This window comes from Mustela putorius, unplaced genomic scaffold (assembly GCF_011764305.1).
Source record: "Mustela putorius furo isolate JIRA1106 unplaced genomic scaffold, ASM1176430v1.1 tig00004007_pilon_pilon_pilon, whole genome shotgun sequence".
Classification (NCBI taxonomy): domain Eukaryota; kingdom Metazoa; phylum Chordata; class Mammalia; order Carnivora; family Mustelidae; genus Mustela; species Mustela putorius.
This window is the reverse complement of record NW_025422145.1, coordinates 12,508,323-12,533,301: the sequence shown is the minus strand read 5'-3', so window position 1 is coordinate 12,533,301 and position 24,979 is coordinate 12,508,323. Positions and strand designations below refer to the sequence as shown.

Below are 24,979 nucleotides of genomic sequence, written 5' to 3'. Positions count from 1 at the left end.
AAGGACTAAACAATACTAATCTTAGACAAACTCTTTCAGGAAAGAAGGGAAGGGTAAACTGTTGCAAAGTAATTCTGTGAAGCTGTCAGGGTTTCCATATCAAAAACATGTAAGGACGTGGCAAGAGAAGCACACATCTGTATCCGTCATGAACACAGATGCGGTGTTTTATTTTTTAAATATTTTATTATAGATTTTATTTAAAGATTTTATTTATTTGACAGAGATCACAAGTAGGCAGAGAGGCAGGCAAAGAGAGAGAGGAGGAAGCAGGCTCCCTGCTAAGCAGAGACTCTCCCCCAATGCGGAGCTCAATACCAGGACTCATGACCAGAGCTGAAGGCAGAGGCTTTAACCCAGTGAGCCACCCAGAAGCCCCTGGACAGTGTTTTCATACATCAAATCCAATAATATATAGAGAAGACCACGCACCATGAGCAAGAGAAGCTATCCCAGGAATGTAAGGCTGGTTCAACATTCAGAAAGATGTTCTTTACCATATTAGTAAAATAAAGAAAATTTCTATGATCATCTCAATAGACACAGAAGTATCTGATGACGTTCAGCAACAATTTAAGGTCAACAGACTCGGCACAGTCATAAGAGCAGGGGCCTTTCTTAGTCCAGAAGATTCTAAAAAGACTACAACTAACACCACACTTAGAAACAGCGACAGGACGCTTTCCTCCACAGGTCAAGAAAACACAGGGGGTGTGTGCTTACACAACTTTCATGCAACACTGTACTAAAGATCCCAGGCAGAGCAATAAAGCCCGAAAAATAAGTGTAGAAGAAGAAAACTCTCTATTCAAAGACAGCATGACTTAGAAAATTTTAAGGCATTTACCAAATAAGTAACAGAACCAATAACGGAGTTTAGCAAGGTTACAGGACCTAACATTAATACATGAATGTTCTATTTCTCTGTATTAACAAAAAACAATTCAACCAATGATATAAAACTTAGAAATTAAATGGAAATGAAAAAGAGGAACCAAGCAACCTGATTTCAATACTTACCAGAAACCTAAAGAAATGGACAGACAGATCGATGGAATAGATCAGAACAGGGGTGGCAGACTTCTTCTGTAGAGGAACAGTTACTAAAGGTTTTAGAGTTTTAGCTACAGACTTAGTCTTAGCTATGGTACTTAGCTATGGTTTCCATCCCTCATTCTTTCATTTATTTGTTTTTCAGCTTACTTTTTAACTAACCCTCTTAAAATATAAAAGCCATTCTCATGCTGTGGGCCATATAAAAACTGTCCACAGGCCAGATCTGGTCCCTGGACTAGAGAGTCTAGAAACAGAACCCTCCTTATCCAGTCAATTCCATTCCTAGTTATTTATCCAAGAAAAATGAAAATTTACGTCCACACAAAGACTGACAAAATGTTCACTGGAGCTTTATTCTTGATGGCTCCAAACTGAAAACCACCACAACCTCCACAAACAGAAGACTGGACAAGCACATCACAGTGCACTCCCACAATAGAATACTATTTGGCAGTAAAAAGAACTGAACTCAGGAATTACATGGATGAATCTAAGAACACGCTTTAAGCAAAAGAAGCCTTGCAACTGAAGTCCACGCCACAGGATTCTATTTACACAGAGTCCGAGAACAGGTACAATGTGAAAGAAATCCGTTGTGATTGTAGGAGCGGGATGGAAGGACAGGGGAAGGGAGAAACGCAAAGGTACTTTCTTACTTTCTGGGATAATGGAAACACCCTGTAACCTGACAGGGACGTGTGAGCTACACCCGCATGAGTTCTGACAAATCCATTAATACTAAGACCTGTGCATTTCACCGTATGTACATTACATTTCCAAAAATAATAAAACAATAAAACATTTTAAAATTAACAGGTATTTAGTAGGTCTTTAACTCCAGATCCTAACAGTTGACCTTTAGCTGTAAAGTAACAAGACTGAGTAGGTCTCCTTACAAGTGTTACTCTCCAAACCAGGCACCCAGGAGACTTACTAATCAAGGTATTCCTTGTTGCTATCATGCAAAACATTCATTCAGTTTGGCTTACAGAACATAATCTGCTACAAAGTTAACTATAAAAAAGAAACATGACTCCCACTTTGACTTTAAAAAGAGATACATAATTATAGATAAAAATCTGGTAAGCAAGACATCAAAAAGGTAACACTAATTTTGAACTAGGTGATAGTATCCTCAAGAGCAATGTTTTCTTCTCTAGACTTCCAATATTTTATACAATATAGAACTATTTCCATTATTAGAAAATATTCTCTGAAAACATTAGAAAAGCAGTCTCATTATCACTTCAAATGTTCTGTGGTTATCTCAAATCCTTTCTGCAAGAAAGCACCAGCCACCTAACCTATCTTCCCTGAGAGTTTTTCAGTAATTCCAGGCACAACGCTAAGAAGTAGGGGCACACCACCTCATTTGATCAGCACAACTCTCCCAGACAGATATTATTATGATCACCCCCCCCTTAATCTACACAATTCTCAAAGGCAGGTACTATTATTATCCTCACTTAAAAGACAAAAAACTAAGACCCAGAGTGATTACATAAATTTTCCCACAGCTGACAATTAGCGGAGCCTGGGTTTGAACTGAGGCAGCTTCCTCCAGAGCTCTGGCTCTGCTCTTAAGCACAGACCCGTACTTGGTCTGGGGAAGGCGGGGAAGGCGGCGGTGGCGGCTACTACTATGAAGAGGAAGAAAAAAGGAGGAGGAAGAGATCAAGCACCACCTGTACCCAAGCCATTTAATATACATACACAGTCTCATTTAATTAAAAGGTCTGAAAAAGAAATAAATTCATGAATAATTTTTCAGAAGATTTTATTTATTTGAGAGTGCACAGGAGAGCAAGCACGCAGGAGCAAGTCAGGCAAGCATGCATGAGTCCAAGCATGCGCGGGAGGGGGAAGCAGACTCCCCAGCGAACAGGGAGCCTGATGGGGGGGGCTTAATCCCAGGACCCCAGGCTCATGACCTGAGCCGAAGGCAGATGCTTTACGGCCTAAGCCACCCAAGTACCCCAAATTCAAGGATAATTATCATGAGAAGTTAGGCACAGCTGTGAGCACCTTCCATGAAGATCATGGATATGACTACTGAGCTGGCTTAACGTTGTCCCCCAAAACTGGTGCCTCCTGGAGCTACACGCAACTCACCGCACACTGTATTCAAAGCTCTGTCTTCTCAGTCTATGAACTGACCACTGATTTTTCACTGTGACTTTAAGAAAAGGTCAAATTAGGATTTAGTTAAAATTTCCTTATCTTCTTTGTATTAGTTCAAGGATCAGGTGAAAGGATTAGATTACATGAAAACAAGGAAAATATCAGACAAAGGTACAGTATTATTTCTCTTGCTATTAAGTATTAGAGATTTCCTATCATCGTTCAAAAATAGAGAAGGCGGATGAATCATTCATTCCTTCACGATGCAACTTGGCTCTACTAATTCTTTATACACTATGTTCTGCTAATTCTCTCCTTTAGCACACAGGTTCTCAGAGGGTGGTCACAGACCAGCAAAAGCAAAGCAGGGTCACATGCGAGTTGGCATAATGAAATAAAATAAAATAAAAGCAAATTCTTGGGTCCCACCCCGAACCCACTGAATCAGGAACTCTGGGGAGGGGTCCAGGATTCTGGGTTAACAAACCTACAGCGGATTGTTATTGGCTGACTGGGCCCAAGGGGTCTTCATCCAAATCAAAGCCTATACCCCTTAGGGAGAGCTCCAGGCAAAAGTAAGCTCTGTGTTTCCTGACCACTTTCCAAAAAGGAAGAATATTCCAAAAATGTTATTTTAAAAAAAAAGCCCTCATCTCACTCCTTTTGAAGACAGCTTACTATGCAAACTACTTTGGTCCCTTTCAGATTTGTTACTTCTAAGAAAGGACTAACAGGATTTCTAGGGTTGCAAAAGCACACTTTTTTATCAACCTTAGAATTAGAGAGATTCTGGACCCCTGGCAACACACATCACAACACCATCCCTTCTATCTGCTGCTGACTTTCCTCCGCTACTCTCTCTATACAGAGCAACAACTCAACACCTGTACCCAGGAGACTAACTTAAGTGTACAGCTTCCAATTTCCATTTGAATTTATCTTTTCTGCTTTCCTTCTAAAAGACAAGCATTTGGGTTATTTTCAGTGGAAAACTAGAACATGCTACCAAAGAGATAACATATCAGGTTCTGCCACTGTTGAAGTTGAGATGGTTTCCTTTTTTCTTTTGAAGTCATATCATGCCTTGTTAACATTACTGCTATGTTGTTGAAATAGCTTATATTTTCTTTTTTTAAAAAAATTAATTTATTTACTTGACAGAGAGAGATCAGAAGTAGGCAGAGAGGCAGGCAGAGAGAGACAGAGAGGAGGAAGCAGGCTCCGTGGAAAGCAGAGAGCCTGATGCAGAACTCGATCCCAGGACCCTGAGATCATGACCTGAGCCGAAGGCAGAGGCTTAACCCACTGAGCCATCCAGGTGCCCTCCAACTTATATTTTCTATTTTAAATTATTTCTTTAAGATGGCCACAAAATTAGGAATAAGAAAGCAGAAATAATCACAAACACTGAGTAAGTCTAAAATTATAATAAAGATTTTTTTGGGTGCCTGGGTGGCTCAGTGGGTTAAGCCGCTGCCTTCGGCTCAGGTCATGATCTCAGGGTGCTGGAATCGAGTCCCGCGTCGGGCTCTCTGCTCAGCGGGGAGCCTGCTTCCTCCTCTCTCTCTCTGCCTGCCTCTCTGCCTACTTGTAATCTCTCTCTGTCAAATAAATAAATAAAATCTTAAAAAAAAAAAAAAGAGGGCGCCTGGGTGGCTCAGTGGGTTAAGCCGCTGCCTTCGGCTCAGGTCATGATCTCCGGGTCCTGGGATCGAGTCCCGCATCAGGCTCTCTGCTCAGCAGGGAGCCTGCTTCCTCCTCTCTCTCTCTCTCTCTCTGCCTGCCTCTCTGCCTACTTGTGATCTCTCTCTCTGTCAAATAAATAAATAAATAATCTTTAAAAAAAAAAAAAGATTTTTTTTTTACACAGCTCTAAGCCAATGAATCTTAAAGCCTGGATGAAAAGAAAAAAATTTTTTAAAGATTTATTTATCTGAGAGAGAGAGACAGAGACAGAGAGAGAGGAGGGGCAGAGGAGACGCCAGGAGACTCTGCAGCCAAGGACAGAGACTGATACGGGGCTCCATCTCATGATCCTGAGATCACAACCCAAGACTAAACCTAGAGTCAGATGCTTAACTGACTGTGTCACCCAGGTCCCCCCAAAAGAATCTCTGTTAAGATATAAATTACAAAACTGACTCAAGAACGGACTGCGAAGATCAGTAATATCCCTTAGCCAGACTATGTGGAATCCAATCCTGGTTCTGCCACTGTGCTAAGTCAGTCAACTTTCCTTCATTTCTCCACTCTGTTTTCTTCCATGTCTTAATCTGTGACATGGAAATAGTACCTACTACCCACTTCCTATATTTTTATGAAGAATAAAAGTTAAATATTTTTGAGTTTTTCTCAAACTTAGACTTTGGTTTTATTTTATTTTGTTTAAGATTTTTATTTATTTGAGACAGAAAGAGAGAGAGAGAGAGAGGCAGGCAAATGAGAGGGTGAAGCAGGCTCCCTGCTAGGCAGAGTGCCCAACACAGGGGCTCCATCACAGACCCTGGGATCATGATCTGAGCCAAAGGCAGATACTTAACAGACTCAGTCACCCAGGAGTCCCAAATTTAGACTTTTCTTAAAGAAAAATACATTGACCAAAGACATGAATTGTCTAAAAGGTCCAGGATCTATAGAAAATATCAAGAGTGCTATTAAAGATCTTCAGTTACCCCCCCCAGAGAAAAAGAACTTCAGGCCCATAGAGTTAAACAGTGATCTCTCTCAATTCTTCAAGAAACAGATCACATGTTAAACCATTCCTGAGAAGAGATGTGAAAGGTTTCCAAACTCATTTTGACCAAGTTACAGAACACTGATATCAAAACCTGTCAAAACACAAAACAACCATGGATCACTCACTACTGATTAGTGAGAAGCAAAAATTCTAAATTTTTCTCAACACTAGCAAATAAAATTCAGCAATACATTAGCTTTCAACTTCACAATTACAGAGATGGTTCAATTTGATATTAGGAAACATACTGAGGTAATTTGTCACATAAATAAGACAGAAGAGAAAAATCACAGCATAATCACATCACAGACATTAAAAAGGAATTTCATAAAATCAGCAACTAACAAATACGGATTCAATTATGTTCCAATTTAAAATGGCTGCAAACCAAAGCTCACATCATACTTAGTAATAAAACACTAGATAAAACTCTATTAAAGTCAGATACAAGACAGGGAAGTCCAAGAACATAAATACTGGTAGAAATACTGACAAGAAGAGGAAAGTATCAGAAACGCAAAGATGACTATCTACTAGGAAAACGCAAGAGAATCACCTGAAAAAGTATTAGAATAAATGAAAAAATTCCACAAAGTGGCCCCGATCACCAAAGCAACACACACATATGTTACCATCTTTCCTCCACTAAAACAGTGATCACATAAAGAAAGAGAGTAACTCATCCAAAGCAACAATAAATCCACTGATACGTGTAGAATACGTGTGGAAATAAACTTAGTAAGAAAGGTGTATCACCTACATAAAGAAAACTACACTATGCATCTGAGCAACGTTAAGGTTCCATGAAAAGACCTAACTTTTATGTTTAGGATAAGATGACTCAAGAAGCCACAAAACTATCACAACACCAAATTCCTTCTTAAATGATTTATAAAGTTCAATACAATCCCAAATTCTGAGATTTTGTTCATTTTTAAGAATTTGAAAGACAGTTCTAAAGCTTATCTGAAACAATAGTTCTCGACCCTGGCTGCCATGGAAAGGGAACTGGGAACCGCATCAATGCTCATGCCACATCCCAAAGAATCTAATGTAATTGGTGTGCAGTGGGGTTCAGGCATCGTATTTCTAAAAAATCTCCCCAGGTAACTTCGATGGGCAGATAGGGTTGAGAATCACACACCTCGAAGACTGTCTTGTAATGGTGGCCATGAAAGCATGGGATTCTTTAAAGGGAATGGGGAGCAATGACCTCCCTCACGTGCTGAAGTTCATTACATTTCTGGCACAGGAAACGCAAGTATCAATAAAACAAATTTGTATCAATGAAACAAACAAACCAACGACTAGTCCAGATTTAGACCTAAACCATGTATATTTGAAAACGGAGTAAAACATAACAGAAATGGTATGTCACATTAGTGGAGAGAAAAGCTGGATCAGCACTATCTAAATAAATGGCACTGGGATGACGACTACAATTTGGAAAAAAATAAACAGCTAGATCTCTATCTCACACTGGCCAAAATCAATTCTGAGCTAAATACCCAAGATAAAAGGGGAAAAAATACAGAGTATTTAATAATTTTGGAATACAGAAAGCATTCCTAAACATAACGTAAACCCCAAAAGCCGTAAAAGATAAAACGGATAAATCTGTTCCTATAAAGACTGAAAACTTCCATTTGGTAAAAACACAGAAATACCAAATTTGTAAACCCTAGTAGCTATATGCCTGTAAACCAGACTTCAGCAAATACAAAAAAGAGGGGGGAAAGCTTACATTTACTAAAAGGTCTTAACTTTGAATACACAAATATTAAGAATTCAAGCCAACGGGGCGCCTGGGTGGCTCAGTGGGTAAAGCCGCTGCCTTCGGCTCAGGTCATGATCTCAGGGTCCTGGGATCGAGTCCCACATCGGGCTCTCTGCTCATCGGGGAGCCTGCTTCCTCCTCTCTCTCTCTCTCTCTCTCTGCCTGCCTCTCTGCTTACTTGTGATCTCTGTCTGTCAAATAAAATAAATAAAATCTTAAAAAAAAAAAAAAAGAATTCAAGCCAACAACAACAAAAAGAAACACAACAGAAAGAGGACATGAATAGTACAATATAAACGCCCATGAATTCATGAAGAGACATTTTTGCCTAAGAGAATGGTAAATTAGCAAAAGGATGCTATCAGTGTTGGTAAGAATGGGGGATGGGAGTTAAAGGGTGGGGTGGGACAGGAACTCACTGGCTTTTGGTAAGAGTCTAATCTGCACAATGTTTATGGAGTATTTGACAATAGCTACACTTACCAAAAATGTCAATATTCTTTATTTTTTTTATTATTTTTTTTTAAATGTCAATATCCTTTAATCCAGAAGTCTCACTACCAAGATTTTTTTTTCTTTTTTGGTTAAGTGATAGAGTTTTATTAAGCAGGGACATGTAGAAAGCCCTCCAGAGTCAGAGGGGTCCCAAGAGGGTAGCCCTCCTACCAAGAATTTATCTAGTGACACTCAGCTCTACAAAGATGTATTATCAAAACTGTTATATCAGCAAAACATTGGAAACTACCTAAATGCACAGCCATCAGGGCACTAGTCATATAAATTAAGACATACCCAAATCAGGGACCACTACCATACCATACCCAGTAAGAAGGACTGAGCTCAATCTAACACAGAACTTCTGACTTACATTAAAGTGGCAGGAAGGAGGCCCGAGTGTTTACCTACATACATAATGGGAGGGCCAGAGAGAGAGATTATACTACACTACTCTTTATGTTTAGGGGAGATACACATACACGCCCACCTCTCTAGGCCTCTATATGCACAGATCATCCCCTAAAGGATAGATAAGAAATAGTTGCCTTTGGTGAGATAATTTGGGAGAACCAAAGGTCAAGAGTTAAGGGAGATTAACTTTTCAGCTCTCTTAGTGTCTTTTTTTCTTTTCTTTTCTTTCTTTCTTTCTTTTTTTTTTTTTTTTTTTTTTTTTTTTTTTTTTGTGGTTTGCTGTTAAACCATGTACAGGATTACTTTCTAGAAACAAAACTTTTAATAAAGCCTTTGACCCAATGACCTCACTTTTTAGAATCTATCCTATGATGCCCCCAGAAAAAGATACATTTATTGCAGCTGTACTAATGAAAAATCAAAAACAATCCAAATGTTCATCATCAGAGGAGTAGAGCAATAAATTATGGTACATCCTAGAATGAAATACTTTGCTATCAGTAGGAAAACAAGGGAAATCTGTGTGTGCTGATAAGGAAAGGCAAGTAGGGTATGTACTGTTATATAACATAACCAGGTGCTTATGTAGCTTGGTTCCATTTCTTATTCACATGTATCTGGGGGAGCCAGGGCAGCTCAGTCAGTCAAGCATCTGACTCTTGGTCAATCAGATCTTGATCTCAGGGTCCTGAGTTCAAGCCTGCAGTGGCCTCCACATTGGGCAAGGAGACTACTTAATAAAACAAAACAAAAACAAAAACAGAAACAAGAAAAAAAAAAGTGGTCATCTGTAAAGAATGAGGTGACTTTTCTATTGTTTGAATTATTTTACAGGAAATCTGCATTTCATTTGTGATAATTTTTTAAAAAGATTTTATTTTAATTATTTGACAGAAAGAGGAGGAGAACCAGACTCCCCACTGAGCAGGGAGCCAGATGTAGGACTCGGTTCTAGGACCCTGGAATATGACCCAAGCCAAAGGAAGACGTTCAACAACTAAGCCACCCAGATGCCCTATGATGATAATTTTTTAAACAAATTTATCTTTTAAAATGTTTCTTCTTCCTCCTGTGCATTTTTAAATCGACTTAAAACGAGCCTATTTCTTGCTCTTAAGCATTTCCCCATCACTATTAGTTCTTTTGTCCCCCTGAAAAGCCATGACAACCCTTCTAAACAACACCAGTCCCTGTGTTTCCTTTGCCACCAGCCTCTTTGGATACCTACAGGGAACAGAGATGACTGTCCCCAAAACACTAACTTGGCTTCCGTTCCACACAGTGAACACTCGCAAAGTGTTGTCTGAAAGAGAGATCACGCTGTACAAAGGAATGAAAGCCCTGGGCGCCCAGAGGAGCACACAGTGGCAGAGACACACCGACAGAGCCCAGACTACAGGAGACCTGCCAGAACCAATAAACAAAACAACCAGATTCTTCAACAAATGAAGTGTAAGGATCCTAGAAATTAAGATTCTTAACAGTCATACCCACTAGCTATTCCAATTGTTGGGTTGGGGGCGCTATAAAAACAAATTAGGACACATAGACCACTGGAAATCCTACTTATCTAGCAGACCTCGAGGACATGAAGAAATCATTCATTTATTTACATGTGAGAATGGCACTAGGTTTAGGTCTATCCTGTCTAACTTTTAGGAATATACATTACCAGTGGCTCACCAAGTCTGGTCAAGGAGCCGAGATACCTTTTAGAGAGGAGAGAGTCATGATGTCAAAACTATTTTCATAAAACACAAAGACATTATTACCTTTTTTACTCTCCTTCTCTCACAGAAACATAGAGGCACTTTCCAGAAGCTCTGTGACCAGTGGTATCACTGTGCTTAATAGCTAATGGAATATGTGCTTGGTTTTCAAAAATCTGTTTCAGTATTTAATATGGCAAATACTGATAGCTCTAACCCATATTTTAAGAAATCTCCTTGGGGCCTCAACAGTTAAAATTATTCAGGAATCCAAAGACCAAAAAGTTTGAGAACACTTGCATTAAACTACTATGTCTACTTTTACACAGGATTTAAATTCTCCAAAGTAAAACATTTTTTTGTAAGGGGGTGGCATGGATTGATGAGTCAGCTGGGAAAGAGCAAACATCAGGCTGACCAGAGCCCTAAACCCACAGCAATGTCTTCTCAACCTACCTCTAGAAGGCAAGTGCATACACAGACCCTTCTGCAAACACCAGGGACAACTGAAGTTGAAGTTCACATTCCTTCCCCTTTAACAACAAATGACTGTTGAACAATGTAGGAGTTTGAAGCCTTGACCCCTGCCCAGTGGGAAAATGGCATAAAGATTATGACTTCCTAACTAATAGCCTACTAATACCCAGAAGCCTGGCCAATAACATAAACAGTCAATCAGCACATGTTTTGTATATGAACTATGTACGGTTTTCCTACAATAAAGATGGAGAAAACATTAATAAAATCAAAAGAAGAACACATTTATAGTACTGTATTTACCCACCCCCCCACAAAAAAAGGCAAAAAACAAAACCACCACCGCCCACGTGTAAGTAGACTCACATAGTTCAAGCCTGTGTTGTCCAAGGGTCAATTGTACTTCAAATTGTCTCCTTACCGAAGACAGTCCCAGGGCTTCATCTGTGTCTCCTCGCACCCAAGACAGCCTTGTGAGGAAACTGTGTGCTACCCTTTCTTGCCCTTTTCCTTCATATGGAATAACCAAATCCAAGAAACAGCCCAAACTGTTCTATTGTTCTAGAATTTGCTATTGCAAATACTGCCTGCCACAGGTGGCTGCCACTGAAAGCCCCCCCCCCCGTCTCGGAGCCACCGTGGCATCTGCTCCCTCACTGGGAACCCACCTGCACCCCACCTCCTTGTCAGCCTCCAGCATCCCAGCTGTCCCCCATCTACCTTGGCATCTGCCCTCCCTGTCCTCCAGGTTCAGCCCCTGCTCTGCACGCCAGCCGCAGGGCTGGCAGCTGAAACCCAGAGCAGCGCTCTCAAGCTGCGCGAGCCTCGCAGCCACCTGGAGGCTCCCGAGGGCGCAGGGTGCCGGCCCTGCCCGGGTCTGAGTGCAGTAGCCCCAGGGCTTCTAACAAGTCCCAGCCGCAGCCACAGCCATGGACCTCACTCTGGGGACCAACGCCACGGAGCTCCTTCTGTGACCCACGGGCCCGCTCTGCCTCCCCGGCTGTGAACCCCAGCAGTGTGGGGACAAGCTGGGAACACAGCTTCTTGGCTGTTAAGATGGAGACTGTGGCAAAAGACACTTCACCAGGTGAACGTAAGAAGAGAAAGAAACAGCGAGTAAGAACTCCATCAGCTGAGAAAGGAGAGGGACAGCAGCCTCCACCAGACTCCGCGTGCAACAGAAAGTGATTCCCGGCCCAAGCTGCCTCTCTCAGCCACATGGTTCTACCTCCATCATGCTTGGAGGCTGTGAACGGGCCATCGGCCTGAACACATCCCCTGTGTCTGCAACTGCTCCCATGCAGACTGTTGTCCTACGGGCTCCCTGAAGAGCTCCCACTTTAGAGACAGGGGCAGGGATCTTTATCTCTGGGCTCCAGATACCAAAACTCCCTCTTCCAAATCTCAGGGGCAGGAAGGAAGACTGGAGGAGGACAGGAAGGGGCCGCCCCGTCCCACATCACCACCGCGCCCCCCAGCCCCCGCTAGCAGCAAGTATTCAAAGCGCATAAGCTCACTTACCTTGGTCATGCCTCCTGCCTGCGCCGTGTTCAGTCCGGCGTGACTGGCCATTTGCGGTGAAACCTGGGTTAACGTCTCGGCCAGCACGCTGCTCGCGGCCCCCTGCATGGCCGGAGCGGGGTACGGCATCCCAGCTCCCCTTCCTCTGCCTGCGGCCCCAAGAGATCCATTCATGACTTGCGCCTGTCCTTGCTGGGCCTGGTTCATTAAACTGTGGCCAGAGTTACTATTGAGGAGGCCCGGGTGGGTCTGGTTGAAGTTAGCGTTCATGCAGATCCCAGGTCCCGTCTGCGACGTGGCAGGGCTGCTGGTCACCAGCCCCACTTGCTTTTGTGCTTGCGGATTCAGTGCTTGGGAAGCAGGGGGAGTGGGCCCGGAGGTGCTGGCTGCCTGCTTGGGCAGGCTGGGGGCTGCAGAATCTCCCTGGTTCAGAGGGCTCTTGCCCATGGCACCCAAGCCAGCCATGTTCGCACTGTTCGGCTGCCCTTGTGCCTGGCCGCCCAGGCCTTGCTGCACGGGGCTGTTGGCGCTGACATTTCCTATTCCTGGGTTCATACTAGAGCCGCCGCCTCCGCGCAGAAGCTCCGACAGTTGTTTATGTTTGGAAGCAGCATCTGGAACAAGGTTCCCACTGTTTAAAAGGCTTAATTCTCCTCCATTGGGGATCAGCTCATCAGGAAGATCATTTTCCAAGTCAAATAATGATCCAAAATCTAGAAATTAAACAGAAATGGAAATGAGACACGAAGAAACCATAACGGCTTTCCAACTGTCATGTCACGTTACTATGATCTTAACCTAAAGAAGCACTTCACACCGAACACTAGCAGGTCTTTTTTTTTCCCACTCTTTTCTTTTCTTTTTTTTTTTTTTTTAAAAAAAGATGTTACTTACTTATTTGAGAAAGAGGGACAATGTGTGAGAGAGAGCACAAGCAGGTGGAACTGCAGAGGGAGAGAGAGGAGGAGGAGGAGACTCTCCGCTGGGCAGGGAGCCCCAGGTGGGACTCGATCCCAGGACCTCGAAATCATGACCCAAGCAAAAGGCAGCCGCTTAGTGGACTGAGCCACCTAGGAGCCCCAGAACGCTAGCATGTCTTAAGCGTAATGTCAAAAGGACTTGAAACTTTGTTTGGGAAAATAAAAAAGGAAGAATATTTTTCAAATTCTGAAGAAGGAAAAGTTAAACAGAGATGAGAGGAGGGTTAGCCCCACTAGCTGTCACCACATATTCTAAAACAGTAATTAAATCGTGTGGTTTGAGGAGAATTGTACATATAAAAACTAAAGGAAATCACTGAATTTGTTAAAATGTTTTTTAAGAATATATGTGTGCAAAAAAGTAACTGGGCATCTGGTTAAATGGACAGCAATTTAGGAGAATTAAGTAAAGCCTAACTTTAAGTGATTCCATATTTAAAAGGTAAATTATTTAAAAGACCCCACTCAAGCCTAAAGAGAAAATGAGAGTTCTCCAAATGTTGAAGCTGCAAAAAATAAAGATGTATAAAGAAACTAAAAATAGTTAAAAGAAAATAGTTCAACAACTACTTGTCTCACATGAAAGGGGCTGACATCAGCCATGCAGAAGGACCGGCAGTGCACGGACTCCCAAGTATAAAGACAGAAAGGTAAGGATCAAAAAGATGAGACAGAACTGTCAAGGGAAGAGATCATCCTTCCTGGTAATCAATGACAAGTACAGCAACTTCTTCCTCCTGGTGCCTCTCAAAGTGCCATTTCTCTAACATGTGGCCTGTGTGTCATCTCTAGTCACTGAGTGACCACACTCTCTTCAGACCACAACACCCTGGCCACTCGCGCGTGCGCGAGGGACGAGATGTGCAGAACACCACCACAGCAGGATTATGTGTAACATCAGAACACGGGTGAATACCACACGGAGGCAGGTCGGCCTCAGAACTGCAGCCCTGCCTCTGGCTCCTACTTCTTAGCTCTAAATCACCTAGACCATCTGTGCCTCAGGGTCTTCCATCTGGAACCTGGGCGATGATGATGGCCACCACACCTCACAGGGTTTCATGGGGACTGAATGAATGAATAAATGTAAAGCACTTCCACCGACAGTGCCTGTGGGTAGTTAAAAGTGTACTGTCAGTATCAGCTGTTATCCAGTAAGAGAAGGTTTAATAAATTCCATATAATCCTAGAAAACACTACACATCTGGGGTGCCTGGGTGGCTCAGTCAGTCGGGCATCCAACTATGGACTTTGGCTCAGGGTCGTGAAATCGAGCCCCATGCTCAGCACGGCGTCTGCTTGACACTATCCCTCTCCTTCTGCCCCTGCCCCCACTCACTATATTTAAAATAAATAAATAAAACCTTAAAAAAATTACACTCCTACTAAATTATGAAGACTGTAAAAATGTAGGAAAATGTGCATGTGATGTAAAAACATGCAAAGGCAGGTCAAGTAAGATCAGAACTGCAGTGTGTGCACGTGGGCAGTGGCTGGTAAGAAACACCCCAAAATAAAGAGTCGCGCTGGCAGAAGTGGGGGGTGATGAATGCAGGAGGCTTTCTGCTGTTGTTGCAAACACAGCCCCCCACACTTTGAGAAAACAACTCTCTGCTCTGCGGGGTCAGACCCTAAGACCGCCTCCCCCACAACCCACTGGGGCGGCTGCTCTGAGGTTCCGCTAAGGAACAGCCACACCTTCCCAGCCACAGGAGCAGGAGTGACTGGAGAGGCCACCCCCCCAACCCCACCCCACCCCCGTGAGCAGCTTCTCCTTGCGGGTGACACAATCCCAGCTAAGGGAGTCAACAGCAAGTTGGCCACAACATGTGGAGAAGGTCTTCCTTCTACTGGATGCTGGGGAAGAAGTCTCCCTTCCCTTCAGCACACTTCATGGTGGACCTGCGGCAGCCACCTGCACACAGGAGAGGCAGCCCATCCCGCACACACCGCGCTGACTGCAGCACAAACTCCAACGCCGGAGCGCCCCCCACCTTCAGATTTCTCACTAGAGAAGAAAATCCATTTCCCGTCATTTAACCCATTCTAGCTGAAGTTTAACGTCACCCAAAGAAGTTCAAATTCCTTCATAAGGCATATGAGGCCGTGAGGATGTGGCTCCTGATCACTTCTCACCCCCCCCCCACACCTCCCGACGCACCCTACCCTCCGGCCACAACAGGGAGCTGTCACATGCAACAGAAATCCTTCTTCTGGATGTTCTCTCTCATCTACAAAGCCACACCCCTATCTCTCACTCAGATTATGTGCAATGACTACTAAGACTCTCTGGGCCATCCCTGCAGAACAGACCAGTCCTTTCTGTCAGCCTCCGGAGCTCTCTGTACATGCATGTCCAGCAAACCACCTCTAACCAGCACATACCTATTTCATCTATTTCATCCTACCCGACTATAAGGAATTAGGGATTACCTGCAACTGTACACACACACACACACACACACACACGTTTCTGTACAACCTGTGAGATTAAGTTGCAGACACATGAGCCTTTCCTCCCAAGTATTAGACCATGCATCTTTTTTTTTTTTTAATTCTTTTTGGTTTTGTTTTTTTGTGTTGTTGTTTTTAAATTTATTTGACAGATCACAAGTAGGCAGAGAGGCAGAGAGAGAGAGGGGAAGGGAAGCAGGCTCCCCGCTGAGCAGAGAGCCCAATGCGGGGCTCGATCCCAGAACCCTGGGATCATGACCTGAACTGAAGGCAGAGGTTTTAAGCCACTGAGCCACCCAAGCACCCCTCCTTTATTTTTTTTTTTAAAGATTTTATTTATTCACTTGACAGAGAGAGAGAGAGAGATCATGAGTAGGCAGAGAGGCAGAAGCAGGCTCCCCGCCTAGCAGAGAGCCTGATGCGGGGCTTGATCCCAGGACCCCAAGAGCACGACCTGAGCCCAAGGCAGAGGCTTAACTCACTGAGCCATCCAGGTGCCCCAATAATGCTCTTTATTACATTTATTTTCCTGGTTTAAAATCTAATTCAGGACCCCACTGCACCTAGCTGTCATGTCTTGGTCTTCCCCTTTTGTCTAGAAAGTTTCCTCCGACTTGTTCTTTCCTAATTCTGACATTTTTGAAGAAGACAGGCCAGTTGTTTTATAGAATGTCCCTCAATCTGGGGTTGCTTCCTCCTGATTACAGGACATGTGATTACGAGTCGACTCCTGGATTTGGCAGACAGCTGAGACACTGCCACGGATCAGGGCTTTGTCCTGCCAACTACCCAGCTTCTGCATCTCTAAGTGGTTTAGTGGGTTCCATTCCATAGCTTTTATGGCATGTTGCTGTCCTGAATCTGGATAATTCCACTAAGGTCTCCAGATAAAAAGAACACATTGGGGGCGGGGATGGAGAACACATGAAATAAAGTAAAAAGAAAACAAACAACTCTCCAACATGCTTCTGTTGCCTTCCAGACTTTGTCCACAGGCATGCACATTTTTACTCTGTATCCTTTCTTTCTCATTTTTTTTAAAGATTTTATTTATTTATTTGACAGAAATCACAAGTAGGCCGAGAGGCAGGCAGAGAGAGAAGAGGAAGCAGGCTCCCTGCTGAGCAGAGAGCCCGATTTGGGGCTCGATCCCAGGACCCCGGGATCATGACCTGAGCCACCCAGACGCCCCCTTTCTTTCTTCTTTAGAAGATTTTAAGTAATGTCTACACCCAACATGGGGCTCGAACTCATGACGCCAAGAACAGGAGTCACATGCTCTGCCAGCTAAGCCAGCCAGGCACCCCTACTCTGTATTCGTAAAACTAAACCAAACTGCAGCGTGTGTGTGATTTTAATGCAATGCTCCTCAATCTGGGCGCATGAAAAGGAAACTTCATCTAAACCAGCATGAGGAGCCATTATGACAGAGACCGAGTTTCCTTTCCATTTGCCAGGGAGGGGGTGAAGAGCCGGCGGCAAGCACTGTACATCTTAGAAGGAAATGAACTGCAAATACTTTCAGTAGGGATCAACCTTCCAAAGCTCCAAGTGACTCCTCCCCATGTCTCGAAGCACTCGCTCACAGAGGGGGGCTGGGCCTGGACCAGAGCAGGTGACCCCAAATGAACAGTGCCAGAGTCCACTTCCCCAACTCCAGGGTGGCAACGGAGCTGAGGAAGGAAAAGGCACACCTGGAGGTGGGACACGCGCATTCAAATCCGAGCTCCATCAGCCAGCCCGCGTCCTTGAGCAAACTGCCCAACCTCTGGTCCCACTTCCCCCAACCACGCCGCAGGGACAATATCCCAGAGTTACACGGTGAGAGCTGGAACAGGTTATCTTACTCTATTCTTGCAGACAAACTTCAAAATTTCCTCCCTTTCATAATTCACCCACCATCCTGCCACTCTCAAATTTACCCATTTGGTCTTTCTTAATGGTTTACTGTAGCTGCACTCCACACGCACCTTTGACTCTGACAGTTGTCACGGGTGGTATGTCTTGGGCTCAGTTTTGGTTTGTGCTGCTCTGCCACACTTTGTCCACCTCTACCACTTTTCTCACCCTATTTCAGTCCAAACACCTCTCACAGCTGTTTGGCTGTGGAAAGAACGAACTAACTCTGCTTACGTCCTCACCTACTGGTCCAACGGCGTGTGCGCGCATCCGCGAGCAAACGCACAAGGAGGGCATCTTTGTAAGAAGAGAAGATGGGCTGTGTAGGCTGTGCAGAGGGCCACCCCCACTCAGAGCACCATCTCTCTTCTTCCTGTGACTGTCTCCACGTACATACTCTCCATCTCACAAAACGGACAAAGGAAGAGTGAAGGAGGAAAGCCAGGATATTGCAACATCCCCAGTGATGCTTTCTACACACCAAAGTGTCCCAATGCACGGTTGCGCAACACCAATCTGAAGCACCGGAGGTTCTGAAGGTTCAAGATTGAGCATCACCACTCCTGATCCTAGGTAGCTTCCCTTTCTTTCCTCCACCAAGTCACCAGTGGCCCCAGGAGGGAGCAGAGCTGAGGCTGAACGAGATTCATGGGACCCTGCTTTCTAGGGGCTCAACCTTGGCAGGAGACATCCCCCTCACACAGCAAACACAGCCTGTCACGTGGACGCAGCCTCCAGGAATTTTCTCTCTTCTGGGGCTCTTTGGCTGCCAACCCAGACTCCATCCCTTTCATTAAGCTGAGTTGGGAAAAGAGGAGCTACCGGTTTCCCCGTCTCTGTCACACTCATACAAGGCTGGGGCACCCACCGCACAGCAGATCTTCGTCAAGCACGATCACAAGGGACCACTTTCGGACCGCTCAGAGAAACCTCACTCTGGGAAACAATCCCTGCTCAACACCGGAAGACAAGGCATCCTAAACATGTACTAAGATCCATTCTTAGCCATCATTACCAGAAGTCCGTATTTCACCTTAAACAAGAGATGAACTACAATCAGGCACTCTGAAAAAAGCTCTCCATCTTACAGATCAAACACCAGAAAAAGGCTGAATCCACCTGCCCAGCCTGTACCATGTGAAAACAGTTTTGTTTGAAGAGCCTGTTCAAATGCAGCTAAGCAAATAAATCATTCACAAAACACATCCTTCCTTAGATTTTTCTAACAACTCGCTTTCTTTTGTAATACTTAATTTTCTTCCCTTTGAATGGCAACTGGGGCCCCAAATTCTCTGACTGGCAGAACTGATTTTTCTGTGCCAATGTATATAAACTAGTTTATCAAATCCTGTATTAGCCAGAAGTAGGAACTCTTCTATAGACTTTGCAGACATAATGAGTCTTAAAATCATATTATCAACTCTCGGTTATAACTCACAAGGCTGTTAAGGACCATGAAAGAGGGATCAGGCCCCCCACAAACAGCTCCACCCTGAATAAGCCAATGAATTCCAAAGAGAGCCAAAGTGACAGGATACAAAGTAACACTGTTAACATTTTACTTGTTTAGAAGATATGAAGTAGTAACCCAAACATTTATTACTGGTTTAGTAAAAAAGAAACAAAGAAAACAAAATTCAATAATGAATTCTCTTAAAATGCTTCCCTGTTCCACTCATCCTTCTCTTAACCTCCCCCTCTTTCCTGCAGGGGCCAGTCAGGTTACTCCTCCCTCTGTATACACCTCGGCATCCTGCGGCCCATGTGAAGACTAAATGGCCTAACACAGAGTAAGAGATATTGCCTGAAAATCAAACCTAAGAGTAAGAGTTTAGGTGCTGGTTCATGTTCGTGTTTCTCTTCTCTTGAGCATGAGACCTCCCCACCCCCCCAGACGCCTCCTCTCCCCCACCCGCGCCCATTTCTCAGGCCAGCCCTCCTTCTCTGTGAAAAAGTTTGTTTTTCCTTCCATCATCTTTTTACATGTTCTTTAGCATTACTTGTACTATAACTCTGACTATTCAAATCCTTCTTTTAAACCCTAGAAAGGCTAAGCACTTTTATTCATCAAACCTGGAGATTTTTACAAAAAGAATTTTAATTCCTAAGTAAAAACTGGATACAAAAATTAATCCAAAAAGGGTGATGCATTCTGAAAAACCTCCCATCTGAACAAGAGGAATCCACAGAACAGAAAGCACTTTCATAGGATTCTAAATTCTTAGATGATCTGGAGACCATTCGAGACCTCCATGGTGTATTTATCAATATACTAACAGGGAGACACTCCTAACACAGGAACCACAGTCTGGTCCTGACTCAGGCCCTGCTCTGTCACTTACTCTGTCTACACCCTCTGACGCAGGAATGAAATCGTACCACATGTACACAGTACTTAGCCTGGCATGCAGTAAGGACTCGACACTTATCAGTCACTATCTGCCGCAGCACCATCTTCCAAGGATGCTATGACATAGGGCTGGTACAGGGTTCGTGCTCAGTGACTGTCACTTCTCTAAGGTAAAGTCCTAATAATTTGTGACAATGCTAGTGCAAGTAAAGCTTACTCTGCTTTAAAAAATGGTGGGGACTGTACAAATAAATAATGGGTCAACTCTTCAGCAACACGGAATTAACATTTTTTAAAAGGAAAAGAGGGGCACCCGGGTGGCTCCATCAGTTGGAAGTCTGCCTTTGGCTCAAGTCACGATCCCAGGGATCCTGGGATCAAGCCCCACATTGGGCTCCCTGCTCAGTGGGGAGTCTGCTTGCCCTCTACCTCTGCCCCGCCCCCTGCTTGTGCTCTTTTGCTTGCTGTCTCTCAAATAAATAAAAATCTTAAAAAAAAAAAAAAGGAAAAGAAAACAACACTGTTTTCTTAGCATTTAGGCCATTACAAATAGTTTTGCAGGGGCAGGGTAGAGGGGGAGGGAGAGAGAGGAGCCCAATGTGGGGCTCAATCTCACGACTCTGAGAACATGACCTGAGCCAAAATGAAGAATGAGACTCTGAATGGACTGCACCACCCAGGCGCCCCACTAATAATTTCTATGTAGGCATTTAAGCTAGTTCCCAAAAGACATCTAACTTTTTTTTTTTTAACAATGACTATTAGGAAATAATTAAAGTAAATTCCCTCTTAAATCTTCTGTGATTCAAGCTTTTTATGCAGATACACTACCCCCTAATTAGTACAGAATAATGAGATTTTACTTCATTCGGAACAGTGATCTATTGAACGCAGAGTCCCGCCTCTCCGCAGAATCGCTATCTGCTCAGGAGCCAGAGCGGACTTGGCTGAGCGATCTGCCTCCCTGGGGCCTTCCTACCGTGGGCACACTTCCTGGCTCCTGGGACTTCGCTCCCTGCAGGGCTAAAGGGGCTTATCTGAGACTCGAACAAAAGTCTGCCCCTCAGAGGATTATAATCTAATTGAGGAAGAGAGGCCACGGACACCAATTTACATGCAAGCAGAAAAAGGGAGTAAACAGAGGCAAGAAAGGCTTCAGATGACAGGGCGACTCTGAGCAGATCTTGAGAAGGAAAGACGCTGAGAAACACTGCACGTGGACAGGGCGGAGAAGGGAGCCGAGCAGACAGAACAAGCCGACCGCTATGCCTCTGGTGGGTTTCAACTCCAGCATGGCTTGCTTCCCTCTGCAGGCGTGCGGGTGTGGTTTGGGAGGGAGGGACCCCACCAGAGCACTTTACATGAAGAAAGGCCTTCCTGGGCACCTGGGTGGCTCAGTGGGTTAAGCCTCTGCCTTCCACTCAGGTCATGATCTCAGGGTCCTGGGATCGAGCCCCGCATCAGGCTCTCTGCTTTCCACGGAGCCTGCTTCCTCCTCTCTCTCTGCCTGCCTCTCTGCCTGCTTGTGATCTCTGTCTATCAAATAAATAAATAAAATCTTAAAAACAACAACAGCAAAAAAAGAAAGGCCTTCTTAGGGGGGGAAGATCCATTGTCAGTGTCACTCATCATTCAGAGAAGAGTGCATGAAAATAAATAAATAAATAAATGCCCAAAGTCTACTCGCTAATGTAAGCATTGGGTTGCAAGTTGTAAAGCAATTCACTTATTAGACCCAAATATATATATATATAGCTAATTTATGGGACAAATATTCCTATTACCAAAGAATCCATCCTGGTGGACTCTTAGACGGAAACCTCCTCAGTCAGTACCTACCTGTGAATCTTTAGACACCACGAACTGCACAGTCTCAAGTGAGGGGAGGACAGCACGCTGCTGCAGTAGACGACCCTCACTGGAACGGAACTACAATGCCTCAGAAACTGTGATGTAAGTCACAAGGAAAAAACCTGGATTATAAAAATGCCCTCTATATAATTTTTCAAGAAAAAGTCTGCCCAAGAAGGATAGAGTCTACTTTGTATCATCATTTACTATTCAAATTTGAGCATTTTCTTTTCTTATTCACAAATGCATTTCATGGTTACTCTTTTCAGAGACCAAGAAATCTTGCTTCCCTAAATGTTTGCTATTTACCTTTCCCTTAAGGAACTCAAGACAGTCCTGACTGCAAGTCCTGTCACCCTAGACCTGAATCACCAGAGTCCTGGAATCACAGCCAGCCTCCTATCCTCACTCCACACACTCACAAGTTGCAGAAAGTGCCACTTCTGAGAGCTAGGACTACGTGTGGTTTGTGTGCTATCTCCCTCAGCCTTGTAGGATGGAGATTTTGAAGCCTTTTTAAGACAAAGGTGGGACAGAAGATGCTGTCACAGCAGCAAGCCACCACTAAACCAAACACAATTCCCTCAGCGGCCCCCCCAAATGGTAACCAGATGATCTGGAGCAGAAGGAGCAGAAAGGGGTTCACTGTTCCCCACCACCACAGCCGAGGGGGCTCCAAGACCTAGGTGAGGGGTTGTCATCAGCTGCCGATCCACTCTGCATCTCCAGAGTCCTGGAGGATGAGCGAGGTTGGTAGCTGAGCTAGGATCGAACCTCTGCAGAAACTACCCCAGGACTCTTCAAACTATCTGGCTACCGTGTAAGGAATAAGCCGGAGACACCCAGAGAGACAGGTCCTCTGGCCCAAATGCTGGGGGCTATGACCAGCAGGCAGCAACACCGAGTCAGGAGAAAGGGGGAAGACCACCGTCTGCACTTGCGGTGTCAGTGCACAGCATATAAAAGCGAGCTTGTGTGTAGCCGACAGGAGCGCCGCTGGCAGGAAGTGAATGTATTGAGTCCAAAAAGTACACCAACATCCAGACAACAGAGTATAATTCAGCACTTGAAAGAAATGAGCCACCAGGCCACAAAAGGACACGGAAGCACCTTCAATGCATATGACTACATGGAAGACGCCAATCTGAAAAGCTTACAGACTGTGTGGTTCCATCTACCTGATGCCCTGGAGAAGCGGAGAAGGCAAAACTATGGAGACAGTAAAAAGGTCAGCAGCTTGGTTGGGGGACGGTTTGGACAGGTGGGAGCCCAGGCGGTTTTTAAGACAAAACCAGGAACATACTCTGTATAATACAATGATGGATACATGTCAGGATCCATTTGTCCCAACAGAATGTGCAACACCAAGAGCCTAAGGTAAAGTGACGCCAAGTGTCCAAGTGTTCGTGTAGGTTCCTCAGCTATGACAAACACGTGCAAGTGGGATGGCCCGTAATGGGGAAGGCTTGCACGTGGGGGCTGGGGGGTTTGAGAAATCTCTGTATGCCCCCCTCAATTTTACCATGAACCTAAAGCTGCTCTAAAAAAGGTCTTCATGGGAAAGAGCACCACAGAATTATAGCTAAGTTGCAAGTGATGGAGATGTACAATATGATGGAGAATCACAAGCTGAAGAGTAACTCGACCGTCCGTCAACGAGACTATGTTAGTAACTAATACACCCCAGACACGCAGCGAGGGCGATGCTGGATATGAGTGTGAGGCTTCTCAAGCTTCAAGAATCCTCCAACATGCACGCACTGGGGAGGACAATGTGATGATATGATCACAATTACCAGTGCATATTCCTTTTAACCATCACTTCCCTGTTTATGAATCTGTTCTACAGAGACACACACGACCATGTAGGACTATTCATTACAGCCCTGTTTGTGCAAGAACAAGACTGGATGTAACCTCAACACCCATGAGTGAGGAGCAGATTAAAGCCATTACGGCACGAATCTTGTAACGGACACCAGCGACCGTGGAAGGAGCTGACGCCGTCCTCATGCCGCCATGCACCGGGGTGCAGCATGTGTGCGGCAGGCCACCTCCAGGAGAGGAGACGGTAGGAAGCGGGCGAGGGAGCCAAGAACAGACCGCGTCTGCTCCACAAGATAGGAGGGGTGCACAAGCTACGCACAGTGGTTACCCGGGGGCACCAGGCAGAGGGAGGAAGGGAGGGAGGCTTTCACTCTACAGCTTTATGTCCTCTGATTTTTGAACCCTGTGAATGAACGAATCATTTAAGTAATTAAGAAAATTGATTTTTTACGGCAGCCCCTGGGGTGTCCAGGCCCAGGTGATGAGTTTCATTCAGCCCGGATGACGACACCCAGAACACTTCCAGTTGGGAGCGTTTGTAGTTTGAAGAGGAAATTTGAAACGGGCTCAGTATTAGTTTAAAATAGTTTTAGTGTTCACATGAGCTTAAAAGGCAGGAAAAGAAAAAATACTTTAAAGAAGGATTTTTCAAAAACTACTGTTTTTTTTTTTCCTAAAGGTAAGTTACAATCTACATAGGATATTTTGCACCCAACGTAATAATGAGATGATGTTGCCCATATTGGGAAAGCGGGCAGCAGCTTGAAATACTCAAACATTAGGTGGCCGTAAGGTCCCACAGCTTCCAGCTCATCCATGGAGAAACCTCTAATAGAAAGGGTTCTGTTAGAACTGGAGTTGTAACAAAGGAAGTGGTAACTGGACATCGCACTAAAACACGATCACATTTTCCTATCTTTGGATGACACCTCCAAGTTAATTTACACTTGTTCAAATCCTTCTTGCTAGAGGTCCAAGGGTTTTGCAACAGAACTAATCAAAACTGCACCTGTCGCCATTTAACAAAGTCTTCTAATCACAAAGACTAAGATGTTTTGCTTTGGATTTGATTTACTTTCACTAGTTTTGTGATGAAATTACGATGTTTATGGACCTTTTATTAAGCATTCAGAAGACTATAAAGTGCAAAGTGGAGAGCTCCCCAAACATCTTCAGCCCCCCGGTACCGAGAAAAACAATTTCTAGAGATTACCTTCTGGAAATCTACGTACACCCACTTTTTACTCCTAATAAGGACCTAATTAACATGTACGTTTTCCCTCCTTTTTAAATTTAGTAACCCTCAGACTT

The 24,979-nt window shown here is 44.3% G+C and overlaps 1 protein-coding gene across 2 annotated transcripts in view; it reads right to left on the bottom strand.

The window, feature by feature from the left end:
- The window catches only part of LOC101681230 (CREB binding protein), a 124,966-nt gene that overhangs the window by 88,883 nt on the left and 11,104 nt on the right, over nt 1–24,979 (bottom strand). For both annotated transcript variants that reach the window (XM_004750536.2, XM_004750537.2), the window contains exon 2: nt 12,308–13,020. In XM_004750536.2, the coding sequence (XP_004750593.1) occupies nt 12,308–13,020 (713 nt within the window). The remainder of the gene's footprint in view (nt 1–12,307; nt 13,021–24,979) is intronic.